At 37.3% G+C, this 27,658-nt stretch overlaps 6 protein-coding genes across 7 annotated transcripts; all 6 read left to right on the top strand.

The window, feature by feature from the left end:
* Positions 1 to 921: 921 nt before the first annotated feature.
* Positions 922 to 4,988, top strand: c9h2orf80 (chromosome 9 C2orf80 homolog; the record flags this gene model as incomplete). Its single annotated transcript, XM_080038526.1, has 8 exons — positions 922 to 962; positions 1,299 to 1,380; positions 1,596 to 1,678; positions 2,486 to 2,576; positions 3,006 to 3,083; positions 3,367 to 3,454; positions 3,950 to 4,059; positions 4,920 to 4,988. The coding sequence occupies 8 exons, from the start codon at positions 922 to 924 to the stop codon at positions 4,986 to 4,988; spliced, it is 642 nt and encodes a 213-aa protein (XP_079894652.1).
* A 1,406-nt stretch (positions 4,989 to 6,394) lies between these two features.
* On the top strand, positions 6,395 to 12,202 carry LOC307258859 (uncharacterized protein; the record flags this gene model as incomplete). Its single annotated transcript, XM_080038525.1, has 6 exons — positions 6,395 to 6,406; positions 7,411 to 7,512; positions 7,884 to 8,024; positions 8,438 to 8,710; positions 10,934 to 11,176; positions 11,930 to 12,202. The coding sequence occupies 6 exons, from the start codon at positions 6,395 to 6,397 to the stop codon at positions 12,200 to 12,202; spliced, it is 1,044 nt and encodes a 347-aa protein (XP_079894651.1).
* On the top strand, positions 10,943 to 26,515 carry LOC307258419 (gamma-crystallin M1-like; the record flags this gene model as incomplete). 2 transcript variants are annotated; one of them, XM_080037946.1, is made up of 3 exons in its annotated part: positions 10,943 to 10,963; positions 25,922 to 26,143; positions 26,240 to 26,515. In XM_080037946.1, exons 2-3 carry the CDS (start codon positions 25,940 to 25,942, stop codon positions 26,513 to 26,515), a joined length of 480 nt encoding a protein of 159 aa, XP_079894072.1. In that variant the 5' UTR covers positions 10,943 to 10,963; positions 25,922 to 25,939. The 2 variants fall into 2 exon arrangements, with proteins under 2 accessions (XP_079894072.1, XP_079894071.1); XM_080037945.1 differs by lacking the exon at positions 10,943 to 10,963 and having other exon boundaries at positions 25,892 to 26,143.
* LOC307258408 (gamma-crystallin S-1) lies at positions 13,538 to 16,410 on the top strand (the record flags this gene model as incomplete). Its single annotated transcript, XM_080037932.1, is given in 4 exon segments — positions 13,538 to 13,606; positions 13,609 to 13,662; positions 14,263 to 14,505; positions 16,141 to 16,410. Coding segments are annotated over 4 exon segments (636 nt in total).
* LOC307258416 (gamma-crystallin M2-like) lies at positions 17,865 to 19,119 on the top strand (the record flags this gene model as incomplete). The annotated part of the gene is made up of 3 exons (XM_080037942.1): positions 17,865 to 17,879; positions 18,011 to 18,253; positions 18,844 to 19,119. 3 exons carry the CDS (start codon positions 17,865 to 17,867, stop codon positions 19,117 to 19,119), a joined length of 534 nt encoding a protein of 177 aa, XP_079894068.1.
* LOC307258858 (gamma-crystallin M2-like) lies at positions 21,516 to 22,731 on the top strand (the record flags this gene model as incomplete). Its single annotated transcript, XM_080038524.1, has 3 exons — positions 21,516 to 21,527; positions 21,723 to 21,965; positions 22,459 to 22,731. The coding sequence occupies 3 exons, from the start codon at positions 21,516 to 21,518 to the stop codon at positions 22,729 to 22,731; spliced, it is 528 nt and encodes a 175-aa protein (XP_079894650.1).
* Positions 26,516 to 27,658: the final 1,143 nt, after the last annotated feature.

Genomic DNA, 27,658 nt, shown 5'->3' with positions numbered 1-27,658 from the left:
CTTCCCCCATGTGGAGATAAAAGCCAATATTTATTCTCCTTTCTTCTCCCCTCAATGTGCCATGGTCAATTTTGAGATTTGTCTACTCTTACCGGTATATTACTTCCACAAAATGCCTTCATTCATACCAGTAAAGCACATTTAGGTGTTTATTTGACTAAAACTTGTCTTGTTTGCGTCTGTTTATGTATTCTATACAATCATCTTTAACAGTGATTATCTCAACATTAGTTTTTTATTCACCTGCAATCTCGAGCCTACATTTTTGTTTGGTTGGTATCTCTCTGTATGGGGGCTGTTGTGCTGTCAGTTTCAGGTTTCCTTAGCAGTGAATTAACCCTTAAATATATTTAAGATAATGTTATATAAGTAAGTCTTTATTGTGGCAAAAACAACAGTTGTTTCAAAGGATTTCCACTTAACTCACTTGTGGTCAGTCTGATCATAATGAAGATAATACTGCATTTAAAGCAATAGTGCGTAACCGTTCATATAAATGAATGTCGGTTACATACAAGACATTGCCAAATGAGTTGACACAAAGTTTAGTGAGCCTATCAGCTCCACAAAACGCTCTCTGTATATCTTAGTATGGCAGCGTTTACAAACTGGTGTCGTCGTCCCCTCCCCTCTGACACTGGTGCAGGAGCTCAGAAAAATCCCAAGAAGAGCCCAAGAAATGTTTCAGTTGTTGATTCTACTGCTAAGAAAAAAACCTGGACGTACTAGCAGAAGGTATAAAATCTATGAACCATCACTGAAGGCTTTACCTCAAGTAGCACCGACAGTGTTGTTGTAATTCCTCAGAATTCCTCATGGGGGATGACAAAACTTACGCACTATAGCTTTAAGAAGTAAGAAAGTGGTTGGCGTTGTCTGTCGTTTTTTGCAGAAGTCCCTTGAAAGGAGTTCATTCAGAAAATGGAGGCACGGCAGCTGAAAAGAGATGTTGAGGCCCTTATGTGAGTGTATGAAAAGCTTAAAGGCCTACTTCACCGGTTTGAATATGAAGGTGTATTGAATTCTGAGATCCTATGTAGTATAAATGTGCAAAAAAAATTAAAATCGATTCATCCTAGCCTGAGAAAAGGCAGAAAGAGTGTTTTTTTAACCCTATATTTCTCTTTCTCGTGACATCACAGAAAGAGAAATATAGGGTTAAAAAAAACGTACTTTGTAAATATTACTGTGATGTCACAGTAAAAGACATCATAGTAATATTTACAAAGTAAGTTTTTGTGAAGCATATTTTTCAAAATGGCTACATGGCAAATTAATACTTTTTCTGATCCGAGCAGTGGTGACTACATTGGGCAGAAACTCAGAGAGAATAATTTTGATCCAAAGGGGAAAGGAACCTCAACGATGCTGGATGACCTGGTAAAAACATCACGGAACTGTAAATTGTAGTTTTTTTTCTATAAAGTATAATTCAAATATACTTCTTTGTGTGTGTGTGTGTGTGTGTGTGTGTGTGTGTGTGTGTGTGTGTGTGTGTGTGTGTGTGTGTGTGTGTGTGTGTGTGTGTGTGTGTGTGTGTGTGTGTGTGTGTGTGTGTGTGTGTGTGTGTGTGTGTGTGTGTGTGTGTTTTACAGGCTCACTATGACCTTGCCATAAGTGTTGCCCTTTGGTGGTTGGACAAAGAAGAGGGACGGGATGTGCTGGACAGAGACATCATGTAAGCAGCTTGTGTTACTATAGATCAAAGTAAGACACAATACTGTAACTATAAGCTGAAGTGAATGAATGAATACAATCTTTATTTTAAAATAAAAAAATAAAACACAACATATAAATAAAAAGCCAATTTCCAAAAAGCAATAGAAAGAAGCCGAAAAAACAAACAAGCACCAATAACATCAGTGAGTTTTACATTATTGTGGTGCTAGCATTTTAACTTAAACCTGCAGTGTGTAGAATTTTGGGTTTTATTTCCTAGCAGATTTTGTAGAAAGTAATTATAATATCCATAAGTACATTTAATTTAGTGCATAATAGCTGAAAAAAAAGTTTTGATTATTTTTCTTTTCCTTAGAAAGGGTCTCATATATGTCCATATTTCTGCATATTTTGGACCAAGGCCTAGTGCCGCCATCTTGAAAGTGTCATAGTTGGAATGTCATCAGGTGCATTGTTTAAAATTTAGAATTGTTCTTGTCCTTGAAGGCCACTGTAGCTTCTGTTATTATTCGAAAGGGTTGGGGTTACCCAGGGAGCGTTGCATTCTAGAACTTTGTAGAACTTTCTTGATGATGTCATATTACACACTGCACCTTTAACTTGAAGAATCTGGGTGCTTCCTACTACTGGCTCGTTGTAATCAATGGTTTTGTAAAGACATAAAAATAAATGTGGGACATAGGCAAAGTTTTTCTTTCAAGAACCACAAAAAACGCTTGAGGCTGGACCGTGTTGAAATGAGTTTAAATCCACAGTTTCCATTCTGAATATATGTGTTAGTTTCTTTCTTTTTTTCTTTTTCCAGTGGAGCAACAAGCAGCGCAGGAAGTGCCCAGTATCCAAATCGCTCAGAGCGGGAGGCCATGATTCTGTCGTCCTTTGCCGGGATAATTATGGTAAGTGTCAATAGGATTTACACGCATGATGCAGCTTTTAAATTAAAAAGGTGTCAAATAAATCAGTGAATATCTCCTCACAATCCACTACCTGTCCCTACTGTTTGTTGACTGAAAAAGATCTGTAGTTTATACACAGCCTAGGCTCTGTAAACTGGTGTGTAATCAAAGGATATGTGAACAAAGGGGGCCACCATAGCTAGCAACATTCCCGTTTGCAGAGCCTAGGCTGTGTATTAACACTTGACTTTCTTTCAGTGCACATACAGTACATAGATGCAGTGGATCATGAGGAGCTATTCACTGATTTTGACAATATAAGTTCTCCAGAATGTGTTTACTGTATTGTTTAAACTGCTATGAAATATATATATATTTTGTATTCACTAGTTGAATAACATTTGCACTATGATTAACCCAAACCCTCAGGACAGTCTGCCAGTGGAGGAAATCTTGGCTCTGTACAGATGTAAACCAGCTGCTTCGTTCCCCAGCCAGCGCTCAAAGGTAAAGGTGTCCTCACTTTGGGGTATCTTTATAGTTATACACTTTCTTTAATATACAGCCCCGGAAAAAATTAAGAGACCCGTCTGGATTTTTCTTACATTTTTATCTCTACATTACTTATTGAAAATGCTCTAAATTACAATATTTGTATTGTGAATTTGGTAGAAATGTTTTCAGTAGTTTATATTATAAAATCAAAATGTTCATTTTACTCAAACATATGCCTCTAAAGAGTAAAACAAAAGACACTGAACATTTATTCCCATTGTTTTTTTACCTGCAGGGTGCGATCGTCTATCCCTTCACTCTGTCCTACCATCCGCTTGCAATGCTCGGCTCTTACAAGGCCGTGCACCACTCCAAGAAGCACAGTAAGTGGGAATACATGTTGGAATTTAATGTTTTATTTGATTATCTTTGGGAGTTGATTGTATATTTAATTAGTTTATTTTTATCAGTCAACCTTTTTTTATTATTATTATTATTATTATTATTATTATTATTATTATTATTATTATTATTATTATTATTATTATTATTATTATTATTATTATTATTATTATTATTATTATTATTATATATTTTTTTTGCTGAATTAAACTTTTTGATACTAGAATATATCAATAATGAGTTTATATTTTTTTGAGTAAAGCAAATAAATATACAAGAATGTATACTATACATTTTCATATGAACATACAGTATTAGTAAAAAATAAAAATGTTGACAAAAAGATACTTAGTAATAATATAATATATTTGGGTAAGTGTATATAAAAAATAAATATAAATTTAATAATAATCCTCAGATTTATCCCGAACCACTGATATAAAAGTTATTTCAAAATCCTTAAAATTCTCCCACAGGTGAGAAGTTGAAACGATGGCTGTCAGAGAGGATGAAAGCCAGCGCTCTGCCTGAACGAGCGTCAGTTCATTCTTCATCATCCTCTTCCTCGTCTCACTCCTTCCTCAGCGTGAGTAGACACAGCATAATGATTATTAATTAATCCACATTTAAACTGGGGCGGAGATTTTGGGGAGAAAATAGCAGTTGGGATAGAGATTTGAACAGTTGACACTGACAGTCCCAACAGCCAGTAAGAATCAGATTTTTTTTTTTTTTATTATTATTTTTTTTTTAATCGGAGCCTCGCTCTGATTGGTCAAAGTGTACCGCTCATGTTAATTTTGACCAATCAGAAATCACATACCCCATCTTTAATCCCATATTTTTCAGTTATTTTTTCTAAAGCAAAACATTTTTTGAAGAACAAAACAGTTTGTGTGAAAATGTTTTGATGATGCAAGAACACATTTTTCAAACCCCTTGAATAGTTTGCTAGAGTTTTGCAAAACCATCCAAAAGTTTCAGATATAGTCCCTAAGCAATCAGAAAAAAACTATGGACTATGATTAGGAAAAAAAACTATAAAAATGTATCTTTGTTTACAATATGGATGAAAGGCCTCTGCTGCCACCTAGTGATTTTAAACTGACATCATCCGTGTTTTACCTGATGAAGGTCTAGTAGTCTGACTTTTCTGTTTCCATCTTAACCTGCAATTTTATTGTATTTAAATGTTCTATTTCTATTCATTAGCTTTTAAATGTTTTATTTCTTTTCATTCGCTTTTCTAATGTGTATTATGTATTTTACTCTTGCCCCCTGTAAAGCACTTTGAACGGCCTTGTGTATGAATTGTGCTATATACATAAACTTGCCTTGCCTTGCCTAGTACCTAAACATTGCTATTTATTAAAACTTCTTTTGCATGTAATTCACCTTTTTGGACTTAAACAGACAGCATCCTCTTCTCTCCTCTGTGTCTCTCAGGACGGCAACGATCGCCATGAGGAAAGAACTGAGCACTACGAAGGTTCACTGGAGTCTCTGCAGGACTGAAGACAGTCTCCTGCACTCTGGGGTGGTCTGCCCTCCGTAGTGTGCTATCTTGAGAGGGGATATGAGAAAAGATACGTTTCAATTACTTCACCGGTTGGAATATGAAGGTGTATTGAACTCGGAGATCCTATGAAGTATAAATGTGCAAAAAAAAAATGAAATCGGATCATCCTAGTCTGAGAAAAGGCAGAAAGAGTGTTTTATGGTCTCACTGTCTAACCCTACATTTCTCTTTCTGTGATGTCACAGAAATAGAAATGTAGGGTTAGACAGAAAGTGTGGTATTTGAGGAAAAAAGTTTTTGATTTTTACAGTTTCCCCTCTTCTATGTACCTTTTAGGGCTGTCTTTATAACGCCACACTGACTTTCTTTAGACTTCAATCTTTAAACTGTAACTAAAATATTGAGCATTTGTCGGCTGTTGATGAATACAAAACTATATAATGATTGTGATCATGACAACATTAATATCATGGTGGTGGTGACCTGCTAAACAGTGTAAGTGGTCTGTATGTACCTACACTAACTAAAAAAATTAATTAAACTAATTAAAATGAGCTTGCAAATATCTGAGAAGAGTGCAGTCCCTATCTTATCCCTATCTTTTTTTCCAGATTCTTTTGCAAAAAACTTAACCGGCTTTTGCGACTCTAAAACTGTCATTTTTGGATGTGATGGTATAGCTTGCAATGCTGCAGTGACTTCATGTTCAAATAAATGCTAGCTCTCTAGATTGGACAGAGCTACAAATGCATTGTAGTCACCGATTTACACAACACTTAGGTTATTCAAAGCTAAAAAAAAATTAGATGTTGCAACCTGACTTAAAATTAAGTAGTTTGTTTTTAAGAAAGTAATCAAAATTTTGAAATGGATCAATAAAAAATGTGTGCAGCCCAATATAGAAGAGGCTTAATAATAATAATAATAATAATAATAAGGGCATATAATATAATATAGTTATCTGGACTAGTACCCTTGTTACTAATACGTATGCTACTGTTTCAATTCCCTCTGTTTCAAATTGAACACGTGGGGTTGAAAGGCTTGTGTTGTTTGTTTTGTGATGACCCCTGACATTCTGCCTTGCAAACAGATTAATCCACTCTATGACGGATCAGTGAATAAAAACGTTTCCCTGATATCAATAAAGAGGTTCACAGTGGGTCAGTAATTTGCCTTGCTGGGACTTTTTTAGCATTGATGATTCAGGGATTTTTGATTTCTATGCCCAGGATCAAGACTTTTGGCAGCGATACCAGCGCGTTAAATCCCTTGGCATTGAAAAAAGTGCCAAAGTGGGCTATGCTAACCTTTTGATTGAGGTTTATATAGCGGGGGTCTGGTCTGGCTTTGTGAGACCCACGTTTTCCCCTAGGTGACTGGCTCCAGCACTCTTTTCAGGATGAGTAGTAAGGTAAGAGATCGGCATTGTTGTGTTTTTTTTTTTCGGGCTATAATATCAAAATCTTTATGAACTTGGTAGCAAATCAAATCGGTGAAAAACGTTAAGTCTAAGCAGTGCAGTATATATTGGAGAAATACAGATTATACAGGTGCATCTAGACATATTAGAATATCAAGGATTTTTATTTTTTTATTAATTAAGAAAAATTATAATAATTATAGATTGTAAGATTGACGTAAAGTGAAAACTGTAACATCTTCTTTCGTTTTATATTTGATGATAACGGCTTATATCTCGTGAAAAAATCCAGCCACTCAAAGTTTAACAATATTCCTTTTTTTGAGTGGTCTTTTGTAATATTTTAGTATTTTGAGATGTTGGATTTTTGATTTTCATGAGCTGTGAGCCATAATCAACTAGAATCAGTTTCTTTGTGAAAACAGAAAGTTAAGGTGCCATGAATGGGTTAAAATGTGAGGAATGCAGCTGTCAAGTCACATCATTTCTAGATCATCAAACTAGCACTGGCCTGATTCAAACTGCAACAGCTGTAGGCTATATTCAGAATAAATGTTTATTTACTGGCACGGTCTTGTTTGCGTATGTTTTTAACTTGTTCTATTCCGTTACAGTTTTGTTTTAAGATCTTGCTGCACATTTTTGGGTGACACTCATTTGCAAAAAAACAATGCAAAGATAAAACAAACAACAAGCTGGTTAAGAAGAGCCAATACCATAAAATATTGAATAATTGATTACCTTGAATTTTTGTGTATTCCTAAATTTTTTATTTTGCAGTGTGAAACCATATCAGAATAAATTAACTGATAAAACAATTGGACAGAAAAAAAAGAAAAGAAAAATAAATTCAAGTAAAATGACTGCAAATTTATATTAAAACCTACTTATAATGCAAATAGAAGATGTATATTTATTTTGAATCAGTAATTGAAGGACTTGTTATTGTGTGTGTTTAACAAAACAATATTCAATCCATCCCGACTTCCCTCTAGATCACTTTCTATGAGGACAGGAACTTCCAGGGCCGCTCCTATGAGTGCGACACCGATTGCCCTGATATGCACCCGCACTTCAGCCGCTGCAACTCCATCAAGGTTAATACCACGTTTATTGGGCCACTTCCAAAAAGCTTAAAGGTGCTACGAGGAACTTTTAAATATTTCGGAAACAGTAACATTTTTCCTCTGATGATCATAAATTACATGTAACAGCAAACAGAGACCATCAGTGCAAAGAATGCTATCTGATATGGTTTTTCTTAATGCCTTTGTCATGGGTATGCAAACCCAGGAACAACAGCTGGCACAAGAATTTACAAAAACTGGGAGTTCCTCGGAGCACCTTTAAAGTAGCTTATTTGGAGGTATTTTGGGGTTCCCCATTTTTGTATTGCCATAAAGTTTATCATGAAATTATTTATCTATTATATAATGATGATGTGTGAATACATTTAACTTGAACTAAGGTGGAGAGCGGCTGCTGGGTGTTGTATGAGAAGCCAAACTACACCGGCTACCAGTACGTCCTGACTAGAGGGGAGTACCCTGACTACCAGCGCTGGATGGGCTACAACGACACCATCCGCTCCTGCCGTACATTCTCCTATGTGAGTCAATATCTGGGTGGTTTTATTGTGTATATGTGAAATAAACTAAATTAAATTAAACTAAGATATGATATATTAGGTATGGAAGTCTGTTTTAACCAGTAAAAAAAAATTAAAAATAGGATGAAAACTTTGCCTTGATAATGAAAATATCCCTATGGTAAATAGAAATTATGAGATAATAATTTAAACTTTTTATCTCATAATTATAACTATTATTAATTATTAATTACGGAAGATCATTAGGGCCACGGGAGAGAGAGAAAAAATGTAAAGAGGAATTAAAAAAAAATATATATTATTATTTATTGCATTTAAAAAAAATCATTCCTGTGGCCGTATTACTGTTCTGTAAACATCTCCATGACAAAATGCTTCCAGTTCTAACTTGACTTTTCACTGTTTGCCTTCAGACCAGCGAGGGTCCGTACCGCATGCGCATCTACGAGCGTCCCAACTTCCAGGGTCAGATGATGGAGTTCAGCGACGACTGCGAATCGGTCCAGGATCACTTCCGCAGCCGCGACATCTACTCCTGCAACGTGATGGAGGGCTACTGGACCATGTACGAGCACCCAAACTACCGCGGACGCCAGTACTTCATGAGGCCCGGGGAATATCGCAAGTTCAGCGACTGGGGGGCAACCTGTGCCACCACCGGCTCCTTCCGCAGAATCACAGATTTTTAATTTAGGGATCTCACGTGATTTCTGAAGATTTTATTTAACATTTCAGTTTCAATCAAAAAATTAAAAAAAATAAAAATTGTTTTCTCCTCTGAAACTGTGTAATGTTAATAAAATAATGTGTGTCTGCATCGGTACAACAAGGAGTGGGGTGTTTCATTTGGCTATTTCAATATGATATTGTTTTAAAATAAACTAAATAAATAAACGAATCTGTTGTAAACTCTTTGCTCTGTCTTTGTCAATACATATTTTGATATTGAGTGATTTATCTAAGTGGCTCAAAAAGAAGCCATCTTTTGAGTTAATATAACTATTGATAGTATGTTATTATAAGTACTGTTTCCCACAATTTACACTTTAGACATTACTTTAGACGGTTTAAATCTTGATATGAACTACATTATATTTGACCCTTACCAATACACACTTTCTTATAACAAAAAATTGGCACGCCGTAAAAATGAAAAAGTTCACTAAACTCAAACTAGTTGGCCTCAAAGTTTAAAGGAAAACTTGCTACATTTGAGTCAAATGGTAAATGGTAAATGGACTTGTATAGCGCTATATCTCCGTTTATCACAGACCCAAAGCGCTTTACATTGTTTTTGTACACATTCACCCAGTCACACACACATTCATACACCGATATCAGCAGCTACCACGCAGGGTAGGCAACTAAGCTAACTATCGGGAGCAATTCGGGGTTCAGTGTCTTGCCCAAAAGTCAACTCTTTTGTTGAGATAACTTGGTATTCATATGCAATGTCCAGTTTTGAGTCTTGAGACTTTAAAAGAGTAAAATTGGTTCCAACCATTTTTTTGTCTTAAGTTTTTTTTAGACAATTTTACAGATTTGAAATTTTTAGTACATAGAACTCGAAATTAGATTTTTTTTATACACATGAAATATATAATGAAATATATATTTTCATTGCATATGAATGATCAGTTATCTTAACAATTGATACCTTTCCCCACACTTAAAAGTTTTAGTTTTAAGCCTCAAAACTAAAAAATGTAATGAAGACAGTTGCCTTTTTTTTTTTTTTTTTTTTTTTTTTTTTACATTGTTTATAACTTAGAATTTAGTATTTAATGTTGATTAGATTTATATCAGTTAAAGAAAGCATTTCCTGTTCATGCAATTCCCATTGTGGTTCATTTGTTCTCTGTTGTTTGGCCTGTAGGTCACTTACATGCTGACAACAACAGTGGTGACAATGGGGTTAAAGGCAAACCATTCATATGTTAGCAGCTACACTACAGAACATATTTAGAAAAACACTGTTTAGAGGTTTAAAATACATCATATACGCACACACACATTTAGAGAATATTTTCAGTATCTTACACAGCACATGCATATGTTTCTGTCCCATTCAAAAGCAAACAGAAAATGGGTAAAAGAGTGAATGTTCCAGCAGCTGGTGTCCATGGCTGTGGCTCTAGTTGTCAGGAGCTTTCTTAACAAACATTAGTGGGAATGCTCCTGCACAGTCTGTGCTGACACCAGGGTCTCATTTGAATAACAACACACACAGCAGGTCCTACGCACCACGCGGTAATGTATAAAAACATGCACTTCACCTTTGGTGTTAATAGAGAAATCACAACAACGCAGGAAGCACTTTGAGCAACAACAGCAGCCATCATGGGGAAGGTTTGTTTTTAAATTTTAAATTTTTTTTTTACATTATAATGAAAAACATTCATATTTTCAATGCAACTGCCTTCACTAGATTTTTAAGTTTTGAAGCTAAAACTGTTATATATGAAGGGAAACCGCCTACATTTGAGCCAACTTAATATATTTTTTGAGATAACTTATCATATATATCTAATGAAAATATATCTTTTATATGTAGAAAAAAACTTTTTGAGTTCTACATTGTACCTACTAAGAATCACAAAGAATAACAGCTGTTACCAATTCATTCTTTGTCATACAGATAACAAAGAAAACCAAGTTGGTCTTAATGAATGATCACTTATCTCAACAAAAGATCATTTGGTGTCTCAAATGTAGGCAGTTTTCCTTAAAACGTAAGAGTTTTATTTGGCCTCGAAACTCAAAAATGTCATGCAGACAGTATCCTTAAGAATGTGAGTTTCCCTAACTTTAAAATTTTTTACATTCAATGCGCACTGCAGGCTGTAGCTATTACAAACAAACTAAACATAACACATTTTTCTTCTTTCTTTCTTTTTCTTCTTTATCAGATCATCTTCTACGAGGACAAGAACTTCGGCGGCCGTCACTTTGAGTGCATGAGCGACTGCGCCGACCTGCACTCCATGTTCGAGCGTTGCCGCTCCATCCGCGTGGAGAGCGGAATGTTCATGATCTACGACCGTCCCAGCTACATGGGGAACCAGTACTTCATGAAGAGGGGCGAGTACTCCGACTACATGGGAATGACCGGCCTCAACGACTGTGTCAGGTCCTGCCGCATGGTCCCCATGGTAAGGCCTAATGCAGAATGATACACTTAAGCAATAGCTCACAACAGGCTGTGGAATTTGCTCATTATACCACAGTTAAGGGGCGTTGTTTGGCCAGACGCGAAGCTAATTCAGAATTTGGGGGACCAGAGAAATTTAATATAAAGTGCTGAGAAATTAAAAGTGCTTAAGTTATTGCACATCGCATCATTTGTACAAGTGTATGAAGTGCTGGTATAGATTGCATCATGCCTATAGATTGAGTTGAGTTGAGTCAGCGAATCTGGATAATGCTTGTTCTCAAAATTCACTTTCTGTCAAAATCACTGAATATCTCCTCATGATCCACTACCTGTACCTGTAAATACACAGCCTAGCCTCTGTAAACGGGCATGTTGTTCACATACCAGTTTAGAGAGGCCTGATTATGACAAAAAAAGTTTCTACAACAAGCCTTCTCCAGAATCGCTGAATCTACCTTTAAGTTGAATAATACTGAATAAGTTGTGTAAAATAAGACCATTACAGGGCGCTCCGGTGGCGTAGTGGATAGAGCGTGTACCATATTGGCTCCGGCCTTCGTTGCAGTGGTCGCGGGTTCAATCCGACCCGTGGACCTTTACTGCAGGTCATCCCCTCCCCCTCTCTCTCTCTCTCTCTCTGTCTCCCCATTTCAACTCTGTACTATCTAATAAAGCTTGAAAATGCTAAAGAAAAATGATCTTTAAATTAAGACCATTATAACATTATTTGACTTTTTCTTGCCCTCCGCAGCACAAAGGCGACTACAAGATGAGGCTGTACGAGCACTTCGACATGAGCGGTGAGATGATGGAGCTGACCGACAACTGCCCCAACGTCATGGACCGATTCCGCATCGCCAACTTCAACTCCTGCAACGTGATGGACGGCCACTGGCTCATGTACGAGCAGTCCAACTACAGGGGCCGCCACTACTACCTCAAGCCCGGCCAGTACAAGACCTTCAACGACTGGAGCGGCAACAACTCCAAGATCGGCTCCATCAAGCGCCTGATGGACCTCTAAAGAAGACAACGGACGAGAGAGAACGATTCTTGTGAAATGTCTGCTTTTTGCCTTGTTTCACACGCTGAATAAAATGGCGTCAGTGGTTAATTGTATTCAGTTTTGTTCTTGCTCTCTGCGCCTGGAGGGCCTGTTTTCCAGCGAGGATGTGACGGGGTCTTCGTGGCCCGATATCTTGACCCTCATCAGAGGCTTGAATAAAATACTGCAAGAGCTACCGCTAAACACATCGAGACTCAAGCGTTATCTATTGTAGAGTTCGATGTAATATTCCCTGACACATTTACTGCAAAATACAGAGTCTTTTTCAAGTCATTCACTATACATATCAAGCAAAAAGTTTTGAAATGTCGAGTATATAAATATGAAATACAATCTCAAGACTTAACTCGATAGTTCAAGAATGGGGTAAAGTTGGAAAGATGTTGACTGATTCAAATTCCGGGATTAGTACCTCATAACCAAAACATTATTAAAACACAAACGATGCGTCTTTGCTATCATCATAAGGCAGACAATCGGCTACAACCAAATTCTAACTGAAACAAGGAGTCAAGCTTTCAATAGCTTTCCAATTTTACCGGAGCCTTGAACTGTTGGATTTATTCCCGACATTTAAATTTTTTTCTTGAAGTGCATAATGAAGAAAAAAATCTTCCTCTAATTTTTTCTCTCTCCCGTGGCCCTATACTCTTCCCTGGTCAAAAGATACAGTCCAAACAGAGAAATAAATTATAAATATTTTGTTTCCAAGATCATTAGTTTAACAAAGAATACATAAAGAAAATACTACTAAATTAATCCATGGATAATTTCTCTTAAAATGATAGACTTTACTGTTTCAGCAGTGTGTCGTTACAATTTTATTTTATTTATTTGGTCCGAAATTGACCGCTCCACCAGAGGGCAATGCTAGGATTGTGAAAACACCATTATGTTGACAAAAAATAACATATACTCATACACATCTTTACAATGCTGTGAATTAATGAAATTAAATTTGACACAGCTTATAAATGATATAAAATAATGGTGTTGCACTGTCAATACCACATTTACAAAATGTAGGAGCTATGACATTTTGCGACCTGGGTAAATTAATTTTTTTACCAAACATGACACTAGAATTATTAAAAATAAAAGTAAAACATTGAACTTTGGACATTGACATTGATATGAAAACTAATATGTAGATTTGTATTAAAAAATAACTCTTTGATGGCATGCAGAAATCGTCCATATAGGCAGCTTTGGTGTAAAGGTAAATGTGTAAACTAGAAAAATACAAAAAACAACATAACTCCAAAACAGAGATACCTGGCTATTACAATATGAATGACACGTGCCGAGTCTGCATTTCACATTCACTATATATGTGACAGGTGGGAGAGTCTTCAAAGGGCTGAATGGATCACACAGGCCAAGGCACAGGCAGGCAAAGCAAAGCCAACATGGGGAAGGTAAACATTGCACGCACTCCCAGGATGGCAGCGTTTGTGTCTGTGTGGGTTTGTGTGTGTGTGTGTGTGTGTGTGTGTGAGTGTGTATGTGTGTGTGTGGGGTGATATTGAGTGGGAGTGGGGTGCAGTCTGCTGTTCATGTTTATATGTGATAAGGGGAACACATGTAAACAAACTGCAAACAGGCCTCAGGGCTTTTCTTTTGAATCATTGAGCTTCACTGAGAGTGATCATTGGTTTTTATTTGGTAATTTTCTTTATTCATATGTTTATTATCTGCATATAATAATATTGTCTGAGATTTTTTTTCAAATTGTTCCTCATTTGAGCTTTTGGTCTAAAGACGTAGGTTGTTGTATCGTTGAATATATTGTAAAGCACATGGAGACAAATTGCTATTTGTCATATTGGGCTATATAAATAAAAGGGATTTGATTTGGTGGATAAGAAAACATGGAAAATACCCAGAAAATGGTAAAAATAAGCAGAAGCAGTCGCTGTATAGTTCACTGTTGAAGTTGTGTAGCATAATCAACAACAACATAAAAAAAATTATTCCTAAACAAAACCCAATTTCATTCCAATTTTTCCCATGTTCAGATTATATTCTACGAGGACAAGAACTTCTCTGGGCGCCGTTATGAGTGCAGCAGTGACTGCGCCGACCTGATGAGTTGCCTCAATGGATGCAACTCCATCAAGGTGGAGAGTGGCAGCTTCATGGTTTATGAGAAACCAAACTACGACGGTAACCAGTACTACCTGTTCAAAGGAGAGTATCCGGACTTCCGTCAATGCTCGGGCATCAACGACTCCATTAGCTCCTGTCGATTCATCCCAAAGGTGAGGTTCTGTTTCGGGGCAAAGCCAGAACTTTGTGCACCAACCAGAGTTATACAGATACTGTTCAATGGTTAATAATAATAATTGTTAAATATTGGATATACACATTATCATGTCACTAGACATGTTGATTTGAAGGAGATTCTCTTCTCTGACTAGAACAATTTGCATACAAGGATTCTTCGTCATCCTCATCGTCAACCGCTTATCCTGGGTCAGGTCATGGGGGCAGCATTCTCTTTCCCAGGCCACATTAACTAGTTCTGACCCGGGGTGTCCCGAGGCGGTCCAATGCCAGTGTGGAGATATAAGCATATAAGCGATGAGATCCTCGGCCCACCAAACTGCAACCCATCCCGACCACAGCTCCCCGCCGTACGGGTTCAATGCCCCGAACCTCCAAAGAGTTGTCAGAAAAGCTCAGCATTAGGCGTGAGTTCATGATCTCTCAAACAGGGTCGTCGTACATACGTTCCCAGTTCACCTGCACTACCCGTTTGGGCTTACAAGGTCTGTCCAGAGTCTTCCCAAACCCTTTGACCCAACTCACAACCAGATGGTGATCAGTTGACAGCTCCACCCCTTTCTTCACCTGAGTGTCCAAATCATGCAGCCTTAGATCTGATGAAAGGATCACAAAATCTATCATTGATCCTCGGCCTACGGTGCTCTGGTTCCACGTACACTTATGAGCATCCTTATGCTCAAACATGGTGTTGGTTATAGACAAACCATGACGAGCACAGAAGTCTAATAACAAACAACCACTGGGGTTTAGATCAGGGAGGCGGTTCATCCCAATAATGCCTCTCCAGTTGTCCATTGTCCATTGATGGCCACGTTGAAGTCTTCCAGCAGAACTATGGAATCCCCTACCTGATGTGAGATTTGAAGGAGAGAGTGGGATCCAGGATGACCCAAATGTTACGGACCAGGGGGGAGGGAGTGACTCTGTGTCCATCAATGCATAGTGAGAAGTCTTGGGTGGAGGGGAGGTGGGATTTGGGGCCAATGTTGATGATTTCCTATTTATTGCAGTTGAGTTTGAGAACATTTTTATTGCAGTAAGACAGTTTGTGAGGGTAGAGGGAATGTCAGGAGTGATGGTTGCTGTGGAGATATAAAGCTGGTTATCATCCGTGTAACAGTGAAATTGTTGTCGTGGTGGCGTATGGTGTGACCAAGGGAGATAATGTATAGGATGAACAGAAGGGGACCAAGTACAGAACCTTGGGGGACACCATGTGTGACTGGAGTGGTTATGGATTTGCAATTATTGCTGTAAATGAAGTGGAATCTGTCTGAAAGGTATGATCTGAACCAGGAAAGTGCGGAGCCGGTGATGCCAATGCATGATTGCAGGCGACTGAGAAGTATGGTGTGGTCGATGGTGTCAAAGGCGGCGCTGAGGTTGAGTTACTTTGAGCAGAGCAGTTTCTGGTTAGAAACATGCCATGTTGGTTGTTTGATGACAACCATCAACCAACCAACATTGCAATTCCTAAACATATACTGTAATAAAAATGTATTATCATAAATAATGTATAACCATAGCTGGATCGGATTCTCCGTATGCATGAAAGTTCCTTCTGGTAACAAAACTTATTCTGATTTTTTTCCACCATTCCAAACCAGGAGCCTGGGTTCAACGTTCGCCTGTTCCAGCGGATCGAGTTCGGGGGTCAGATCATGGACCTTGTGGAGGACTGTCCCAGCGTCTTGGACCGTTTCCACATCAACGACATCTTCTCCTGCAAAGTTAGCGACGGCAACTGGCTGTTCTTCGAGCACCCTAACTACCAGGGAAGGATGTACCTGATTAGGCCCGGAGAGTACACAAGGTTCACTGAGTGGGGCAGCAGGAATGCCAGGGTCGGATCCATCAAGAGAATCATGGACTATTGATCTGTTTTGAAGGACACTAGAAATGCCAAAATAATTGCATACAAGACTATTGAAACGACGAAATACTGTTCATGAGGTGTGCGTGCCTGTTCTTCTGGTAAAAGTTGGTCATTTTACTTCAAAGATTCAAACTAACTATTAGGGCCAGTTTTGAAGACATGGATTAAGCCTTGTGTCCTGCAAAAGCTTTTGATAGGATAGACTGCACAAGAGGGACCATACATCACACAAAATGTTTTTGACCTGTTCTTGATCAAACACTTAATGTTGTAATAAAGCAATTGCAAAATCAAGTCTTCATAGTTCATTCAGTTGTGTAGAGGATATTTAAGAACGCAGCTTGGGTACTTTAACCTTTAAGAATATGGGACAAATGGGTGATTTCAATCTTTAGGAAAACTTCCTACATTTGAGCCAACTATTGATCTTTTGTTGAGATAACTCATCTTTCATAATGTATTGAAAATGTACCTTTCACATGTATAAAACCCTCACATTTAGTATTCTATATATGCTAAGAATTTCAAACAATAACATTTGTGTCATAATTATCTGTCATATAGAAAAACAAATCCAAGTCGGTCAAAATGTTGATTCAAACATTAAACAGTGTTAAAACTGTGTTGAAAATTAAACATTATGAACAAAAAATTCTTATTTATTATTCAAAACTAACACGTTATCTCAACAAAATACTAATTAGTTGGCTCAAAAGTAGGCAGTTTTCCTTAACGTTCTAGTTGGCCTCAAAACTCAAAAATATTAAGTTGGCACAACTTTTATTTGGTGTCTTAGAATACTATGTAGAATTCAAAAGGTACATTACAGATGATTGATATGTTTTCTAAAATATAACATTATATTTCGCTCAACTGTGGGCAGTTTTCCTGCAAACTTTAGAGTTTTAGTTGGCCTAAAAACCCGAAAATATTGTGACAATTCACTTGACATCTTGAGTTTTCCTAACATTAACATTTTTACAGTGTCTTTAAGTAAACAAGATTAATGTTAATCGAACATCTTACTGTACTTCAGAACTAACGTTAGTCCATGTCCTTTCTTTCCTGAAGAAAAAAAACAATCTCTACATATCTCTTTATCTGATAGATGGAACGGATTTCCAGGTGTCAGCTCTATAAAATATAAATGTAATCTTGCTGACGCTGTGCTGTAAGCTCTCTATCAGACTATTGTACAGTGGCATTTTCCAGGGGGTGGAGGGGGAAATTGTGATGAACTAGAGGAAAGAACAATAACTCATCACAAACCAAGAGTCGTCTATACATAAACAGATTTTGACCACCCCACCCCCGACCCTGATCCATCGTCACTATTTGAATGACAATACTTTATGCTGTGCAATCACACAGCAGTCCATTCTTTCATTTTTTTTATAAAGCACGGTGGCTTGGCTCAGGGACAGCATTCAGTGGTGATACAGTCCGATACCAAACATGACCATGGGGAAGGTAAAGAAAATAACATTTTATGCTTGTTTACTCATCTGTTGCATTTACCTAATAGATCTTTTGTAGACATTTGCAGCAAGGTTGTTAAAACAATCTTTGTGTGTATAAAATGTTTTCCACTTTTCTTTTAGATCATTTTCTACGAAGACAGGAACTTCCAAGGGCGCTCGCACGAGTGCAGCAGCGACTCTGCCGATCTTCACTCCTACTTCAACAGATGTAACTCCATCAGAGTTGAGAGCGGCTGCTTCATGGTCTATGAAAGGCCCAACTACATGGGCAACCAGTACTACCTGAAGAGAGGAGAGTACTCCGACAACCAGCGTGTCATTGGAATGAACGACTGTGTCCGATCTTGTCGTATGATCCCTCAGGTAGGTCAAGAAAGACTATGACAAGAAAATTTGATTTAGGGTTTTGTAAAAATCATCCGATAAGTTAGGTGATTGTAGACTTTGCAAAGAGATTTTGATTTAAGGTGCTGAAAAAGTTGCCCAATTGGCACTATGTATAGTGCTTTTTTGTGTAAATCACTTACTAGTAGGACAGAACTGAATTAAATAGAATCGAATGGAATATATCTTTGTTTTCCACTGGGGTGGAAATGTGTCTATTGCTCTCCAACTGAACCAGACATAGAACAATGCATTGAAATGGTTTAAAATAACAAGATTTTACAAACACTAAATGTCTATTATCAAGTTAAGCAGACCTAAAACATTAAAAACAGAAAAACAGACATAAAGTGTTAAAAAGTAGTCAGTCTGAGGCTTGCATCTTATCGGCCACTTGTTCACTTAATAGGATTGATATATTATAATGAAATATCTCTGGATACCAGAGATGTGCATGACTGTACCCCTGAGACAAATGGCTATTGGTAAATAAAATAAAAATAAAAACTGATTCAACTCGATTTTGATTTGACATCCTAACAAAGTCTTTTTATCCATTCTTTTTCCAGCACCGTGGCAACTTCCGTATGAGGCTGTACGAACGCTCCGACATGTCTGGCCAGATGCACGAGCTGAACGAGGATTGTCCAAATGTCCAGGATCGCCTCAGCATGTCCGACTTCAACTCCTGCAACGTGATGGACGGCCACTGGCTGCTGTACGACCAGCCCAACTACAAGGGCCGTGCGTACTACCTGAGGCCCGGGGAGTACAGGAGGTACAGCGACTGGGGTGGCGTCAGCCCCAGAGTCGGATCCATCAGAAGGATCGCCGACCTCAACTGAAGTCGGGTTTTCGTTTAAATGCATCTTTAAGCACCCCTCCATCCCCCCCAGAATTTAACTGTCTGTTTTCCCAATAAATATTAAACTGCTTGACAAAAACACTCATGTTGCATTGTGTTGTGAGTTATTGCCACTTTGATTTATAGTTACTACACAGATATATAATAATTTGTAAAATACATGTGGAGATTTTTTCTTACAGTTGCATGGCTAAACAATTAACCTATCATAGCTTATTTTTTTCAATTTTATTTTCAAGTCTTTAAATGACAAATATGAAACAAGTTACATTGTTCACCTATAATAGCTTCTGGTTAGCTTCACCACTATAGTTTAATCTCCTCTTTGCTTAGGCATACCGTACCAAACAATGCAAGAGTTACTCTCTCCCACATTGTGCCCCTCCAATGAGATTAGGCCATCTGTACAGTCGAGGAATTCATCCATACGATTAGCCCCAAAACAACAAAGCAGTGTGTGAGACAGGGAACTGATATGAAAATGAAAAAGTCAGATGAATGTAACAAATGATTCTGGACGGAGCTTAACAGTACAGAATATGAGATAACTAGAAAAACATCAGGATGGTTCAAGTAGAGCAGCACACATATAGGCATAACAGGCATCTAAGTGTTATATATACACTGGATACAGATGGATAGCTCAGTATGTCACACCACAGACATTGATACTGGAAAATAGGGTTTGTTACCCTATCAGGTCCAGTGAGGGTCCTTAGGCAAGACCCTTAATACTAACTGCCCATCTCCAGTTGTACGGCGCTTTGGACAAAAACGTCTGCTAAATTACATGTAATATATGACTTATATTACAAACAAATATTTGCATAAGCATAACATCAACAATCATTCTTTAACAAACTCTTAATCTTTCACCAAACAAAAATGTAGAAAAAATGATATTTGTTTAACTAGTATGTAGCTAGACTACCTTTAATAGCTTAAAATATATATATATAAAAGTAGTACAATAAAGCACATTCGGTTAACGATTGTATTATTTGTACGATTGTAATATTTTTGACAAAAAAAAAAGATTCCAAAAAAATATATAACACATAAAAGTTTCATCTGTTTCAGGTCTCCTATTGTTTTTCTCTTTCTTATAAGTATTCCTCATTCACTAAAAAAACGTTTTATATAAGGTTATGATTTTTTGTAACTAAAACATATTAAACTTTCTAATCAAACATGATTAACAACTTCAATAACATTCAAACATAGATATGAGTTTTAATTTTAAGTTTATCAATCTATCTATCTATCTATCTATCTATCTATCTATCTATCTATCTATCTATCTATCTATCTATCTATCTATCTATCTATCTATCTATCTATCTATCTATCTATCTATCTATCTATCTATCTATCTATCTATCTATCTATCTATCTATCTATCTATCTATCTATCTATCTATCTAGAGTACCATTACACGATGGACCATATTCACATACTGTATATAAATATCAATATTTATATCTATATCTATGACAAGAAATACACAGAACTCCAGTGTCATAAAATAGAATATTATACATTATTTTCTATATTTGGACCATAAACTTGTTTTACAGCGTTATATTATTGAGTGGGGAGTCTTCAGAAATGTCCAACATGGCTGTGGTACATCAAGGGAGTTGTAGTCCTTTAAGTCAAAACAGTTCGAGAGTTGAACAAAACTTCTCCAGAATGCGTGTGAAAAAATTTGTGCCAGTATATAAAGTTAAAGTTGACACGAGCATCCCACAAACATACAGATGAAGTATAGACAACGTTGCCTCAGTCGAGCTTAGGGTATAAGGGGCATAGGGTGTCATATTGTGTACAGACTGCTAAGCCCACTGAGGCAAATGGCTTTTTGTGATATTGAGCTACTGTATATAAATAAAAAAAATTATAAGATTTGATACAGCATATTGCATCAACGTACAAACCCTGATAAAATGTTTACATCCAGCGCAGTGCACAGGCCGACAGCATGGTTCACACTTACTTATTTGCGTACAGTGGGTCTGCTCAGGTACAGTACAGCATCAGAGAGAGAGAATGGCTTCCTGCTCTGTTAAGCAACATATTTAATGCGAAAGGGCCTTTCCATATTGTTCTGTTGCCATTGTCCACTGGACGTGTGGATACTATACTAGTCTTTTCCTTTGTCCATGCATGTCAAAACACCAATCCGGTTAATTATTTATCCCTTTTTTTAAATACAAATCTATATTTCTGACCCAATGTTGTGCTCCAACAAAAAGGTAAACATGTGCCAGTAGCCTTCAATTATAACTACGAGAGAATTTGAATAACAATACTGTGTTTGTCGAGAGGTGGTATAAAAAGCCCTGAAAACATGGGGAATCTCTCCAACGGAGACCATGGGGGGCAAGGTGAGTACTGTTTTTTTCCTCTCTACTAACATTTATTATAAGTTTATAAGCTTAAAAAAGTTAAAAGTTAAGTATAAAGTTTTAAAAAGTTCCTCAATTCGCTCTGAGTATGTTTTATGTTGATAGATTAGTTAGATAGAATTCTGGTTTTCTTGAGACCAAGTTCACATCCACAGCGTTTATTTTCCAACCTAGATTATCTTTTACGAGGACAAGAACTTCCAGGGTCGGAGCTATGAGTGCAGCAATGACTGCACGGACCTTCACTCGTACTTCAGCCGATGTAACTCCATCCGGGTGGAGAGCGGCTGCTTCATGATCTACGAGCGTCCCAACTTCATGGGCCACCAGTACTATATGAGGAGGGGCGAGTACTCCGACTACCAGAGGTGGATGGGCTTCAGTAGCTGTATCCGCTCGTGTCGGATGATCCCGTTGGTAAGTGGGTTGTATTTGTAAAGACAGGGGAGACTTCAAGGACTTCAACTTTGTTTTATTATGTCTTCTTTTTAATGTTTTTTTTATGCCCCTGTAAAGCACTTGAAATCGCCTTTTGTCTGAATTGTGCTATATAAATTAATTAGCCCAAAGTTAAAGATTTTTCTTTACAAAACTTTGCATAGTTTCGGCTTAAAAGTTGGTCAGGATGGCTTAAAACAAAGTAAGGATTCTGCAATTTGAGCACTGACTGTACATCACTTTCCATTCTCAAGTTGGATTTGTCATAAGCTCGTGGATAGAGAAAAATAATCATATTAATAATAATAAGTTTTATTTGTAGAGCACTTTTCAGTGTTAAAAAGCTACAGAATACTTAGTACAAAGTGAGGATTGAGCATTGACAGTGTAACACTTTCCAATGGCAAGTTGAATCTGTCATGAAGACGTATCATAATTTGATTGTAACTTATTTTCCCCCTTGGTCCCTCAGTATCGAGGCTCCTACAGATTGCGCATCTACGAGAAGCCCGACTTCAGCGGTCACATGATGGAATTCATGGACGACTGCCCCTGTGTGTCTGACCGTTTCCACCACCGCCACGTCTACTCCTGTAATGTTATGAACGGCTACTGGATCTTCTACGAGTACCCCAACTACAGAGGCAGGCAGTACTTCCTGAGGACCGGAGAGTACCGCAGGTATCGCGACTGGTGCGCCACCTGTGCCATCGTGGGTTCCTTCAGGAGGGTCACCGAATTTTAGCCATTATGAAAAGCGAAAAAAACAACAACTGCAACAACAACAACAACAACAACAACAACAACAACCTAGCTGTAAATATCAAACACTTTGTTTATTAAAGATGTTGAATTTTTAACCTCCTTCTTGAATGTGTTTTTATTGATTTGTTGTCGGCTTTGAAAGGCATCTAAAGGTGTGATCGGATCGTCCGGCCTTGAGTATGTAAAAAGGAGCCTTGAGAAAACAACAAAATGGCTGTAGACTCTTATACTGTGTGGTTTGCAGACATTGTATTTACTCTATGATCAACAGGGTAAAATGCACACTTTTCTTAATGTGTTAACAACTTAAGTATAAGGAATAAGATGAGTAAGCAGCTTTAGATAAACTACCCATGAAGTGGACAACACGTATTCAACCTTTTCATCTGTGATACTTGATTTGATTCTATTCTATTGTAACCTCTAACATCTAAATGATAAATAAATATCAACTACATTTTTTTGTCACTGTATTTTGATTCATATTTGAACATAAACAAGGTAAAAATACACAACTGACATAATTGAATATACAATTGTTTAAATTAAACAAAATGGAGGATCAGCCAACTATAAAACAGCAACAGATAATAATGATATAAAAAATTGAAAAAAAAAGTTCAGTTCACAGAGTAATAAGCAAAGAAGCAATACCATTTTATAAACTACTACTTAAATATATAACTATAGCCTATATAGCACCACATTTTACTGCAGCTACATTGTTTTATACAATTATTTAATGATGAATAAAACATACAATAAATACGTGTTAAATTCTTTAAAGTTATAGAATTGGTATCATTAACAGATTTAACTTATTTTGGTGGAATATAAAAAATTTAAAATGTAAGTCATTTTTTTGGGGGTTGTATTGTCAAGTAACAATGAACGAATGAGGTCTTAAGATAATACAATGCCTTTAGGATTATGGTTATAGAAGTTATAATAATTTAATATCAATAAACTTGAATGAATACATTATTTACCTTGTACAGCCTGTGGCACAGTTCAAGCAACGACGTTGTTGGTATAAATTTGGATACTAAATAAGTGATTACATTTGATAAAATATGTATAATTTTGCATAGATATAAGGAACACATAGAGTTTTCTCTTCATCCAACACATGACAGAAGTTGTGGAGGATGATCGCTCACCGGCTTTCCATTCACAAAAACTACCTGCTGCCTTTGTTTGGGTCTGGGGTCACAGGTAGAAGCCCCACATTATATTTTCTCTTTCAAAGGTTTTCTTATTAAATGCCAGTTGCAAAGGAATTGCAGCACAATGGGTACAAATTTTTCCCCTTTTTTCCCCCGAACACACCCCACCCACATCCCACCCTCACACCCAACCACACAAAATACACACTACAAGAAACAAAAACAAACAATCAACACGAAAAAAAAAAACAAAAAAAAAAAACATAAAGAAATAAAATAAATCAAATAAAAGAGGGGAGGAGGTAGCTTCTCTTCTATTGTTATTGTTGTTTTTTTTAAAATAATTTAGAAAGGGGCGCCAAATTCTGTCAAATTTATTCCCACATTATATCTTAAATAACATTCATTAACATGCAATCTCCACACTTGTTTTAATGTGTTACAATAATGCAACTTTTTAAAAACTGCATTATTCTGTTAACTCCTGCACAACTGCCCTTCTTTGTGAAGAAAGTAAGTTTTTAAAGCACAAACTTCTCGCTTATAATATTTTCTTAAGTAAATAGTCAATTTTCTATTTATATTCCTGACTCACATTTATTCATTCACTTCATGTTTATTGTATGCACCTAATGCAACCTAATTGTATGTTTTGTATGCAACTAATTATGAAATGTTGTTCAATATAACTCAATATGATTTGCTAGTTTTATCTCAGATAGACACAATCTCTATAACTAAGGTTCTTTATGAATCTGTACCAAGTATTTCAGTACTCAGTATTCACTACTATTATGAGAATGTTTGGAGTTGGGTGCATTGAGTTGAAGAGATGAGGCTGTTTATCCTTCAGTCTGTTCAGTCAATCATTGCAGGAGATGAAAAGCAATGAGATGATATCAAACCTCAAACACAAATACAAATGATCTGGAAATATGGCATTTATTTTCCTTCCATTTATAGAATTATGAAAGTATTTTATGAAATGTGTTTCAATTGTCGGGTTGAGGATGATGATGATGATGATGATGATGATGATGATGATGATGATGATGTTTCAATTGTACAATGTCAAAATGTAATCGTATCGTTGCATCAACCTCTCTACCTAGGCCAAAGTTAAAAACTCTTGTCCATACTTTTTTTTGAAGCGCAAAAATACAGATTAAACAAATGGATGGAAACACGGACTGACTGTGGACCAACTACGGTCTTCATTGGTTTGGGTTACACTGCCTTTTCACACACTGACTGATGATCAAATGAACTATTACTGCAAATGAAATCACCCCTGTCCACGCAGGTTTATACTATTCATTAAATTGGTTGAAGTCTGAATTCAATGAAACATTACATTTTCAAAACTGTTTTTTTTTCACTTTTTTCAGTCGGGGGAAACTGTTATGGAAAAAACTAAAAAGACAAAGTCTGTATGTCTAATTCTTTATACCAACTGACTATCAGTACAGGTTCTGGATGGGGTTTGTTAAGAGATGTGGCCCGATGTCGCGTTCTTTCCCACAGCTATGATCAGACTATATGTGGAGAACCTTCTAACTGTGAGTGGGTCACAGACACAAAGCTTTTGCTTATAATAGACAATGCAGATCACCGCTGCCAGAAATGTATGGACTGAAATCCATTGTTTCACATTTATAGGCCCCGTTCAGCAAAAGTCATACTGCTAATTCATCAGCTTTGCACATTTGAATAACAACACACGGGGTCCCCCTGGGTGTTGTATAAAAAGGCCGTTGAGTCATGGAGTTGGCAGAGCAAGTTGAACCATCCATCCACTGGAAACCACCTAAACCATCATCATGGGCAAGGTAATGGGATGCTCACTTGTGTGTTCATTTACAAAAAAAAAAAAAAAAAAAAAAAAAAATTAATTAAAAAAGAGTTTTTACACAAAAATACATAATATATTTAAATTACACTACTTGATTGTGAACTCCATTTCTCCATTTTCAGATCACCTTCTACGAGGAGAAGAACTTCCAGGGTCGCTCCTATGAGTGCATGAGCGACTGCACCGACATGTCCTCCTACCTGAGCAGGTGCCAGTCCTGCAGGGTTGAGAGCGGCTGCTTCATGGTCTACGAGCGTCCCAACTACATGGGCATGCAGTTCTTCATGAGGAGGGGCGAGTACCATGACATGCAGCGCATGATGAGCATGGGAATGATGTTCGACAACATCAGGTCTTGCCGTATGATCCCCTATGTAAGAAACCTCAACTTTACATCCAATTGAATTTTTCCACTTTTTAATTTGTTAAAATGTTTCATACTTACATTTTTCTTTGTGTTGAAATTACAGCACAGAGGCCAGTTCAGGATGAGGATCTACGAGAGGGAGAACTTCGGAGGTCAGATGAACGAGCTGAGCGAGGATTGTGAGAACATCCAGGACCGTTACCGTATGTCCGAGTGCCAGTCCTGCAATGTGATGGACGGCCACTGGCTGATGTACGAGCAGCCCCACTTCAGAGGCAAGATGATGTACATGAGGCCCGGAGAGTACAGGAGCTTCAGGGACATGGGCATGAGCGGCACTAGGTTCATGAGCATGAGGCGTATCACCGACATGTGCTAAGTCTTCTGTATTTCACTTGAGTAAATAAAAATTATGTGTAATTCATAACCATGTGTGTCAAGCACTTCTTTTCTGATGTTTGTCCTCAACAGTTGGAATAACTGACTAAATCCCACCAGCAAATATTTTTACAGGATTGATAGGGACTACACATTATTCCAACAGCTCAATAGTCCAACATTTTCCCATCGGTCCGACGGTCCATTATCCCGAAAATACACACACTCCATAGAGTCTCTCACCCTTAATATTCAGTTTTTTTTTTTACATGCAAACCAAACCAAACAACCAAGCTGCTCATTGATAGTTTTGGAGAATGAAAACAAACATGCAACCCAGGTTTCTAGGCCCTAACCCAGTGGTTCTCAATTATTTGCTAATATTTATTTATTCATCTGTACAAAACCACTGTATGAGTTTCTGGCACCAGCATTCTGCATACAATCCCCTTATTATCAAATTAGATAACAACAATTAGCTGAGATGACTTCTGCAACAAAAAAATTCAAAGTTCAGTTTATTAGCTCAATTTGTAACATTTAAACAAGACTGCTCAGTCTGTGTGAATCTCAGGACAGAGAAACAAGAGGTTTGCATTTCATTCAAAACATTTTTAAACTGTAAACATAGTTAAGGTGGTGTTTTTTTTATTATTATAGGCCAATAGGCCTTCTGTGATGCGATAACCTATAATTAATTAATGTTATTATTAGCCTACTTGCTTGATTTCTTTTTAAATAGCCTACAGAGACACTTGGAGACACATGTGGACATGTATTTACTGCAAATTGCGGCCTTTCGCGCGGTTATGACCACACACAAGCACACATCGCGCTTGCTAGCACTTTGGTCAGTTGGAAATCAAGGCAGCCCGCGCCCCCCCCCCCCCCCCCCCACAACTCACGGCGCCCCCCCAGGGGGACGCGCCCCACCATTTGAGAAGCACTGCTAACCACTCAACTAAAAAAAGGGAAAGTAAGGGTTAACTGTAGTTTGTTAAATAGGAGCTTTTAGAATTAAATAGCCTAGTTCACTGTGTTTCAATGAAAAGAAAACGTTTATAGCCTATCGGTATATTGTTCATTATTTGTAGCCTACTCTAATGGAAGTTAATGTGTTTGTTTTCCATTTGGCAGACTTTCA

This window comes from Ammodytes marinus (assembly GCF_949987685.1).
Source record: "Ammodytes marinus genome assembly, chromosome: 12".
NCBI lineage: Eukaryota > Metazoa > Chordata > Actinopteri > Uranoscopiformes > Ammodytidae > Ammodytes > Ammodytes marinus.
This window is presented reverse-complemented; position numbering and strand designations above follow the sequence as displayed.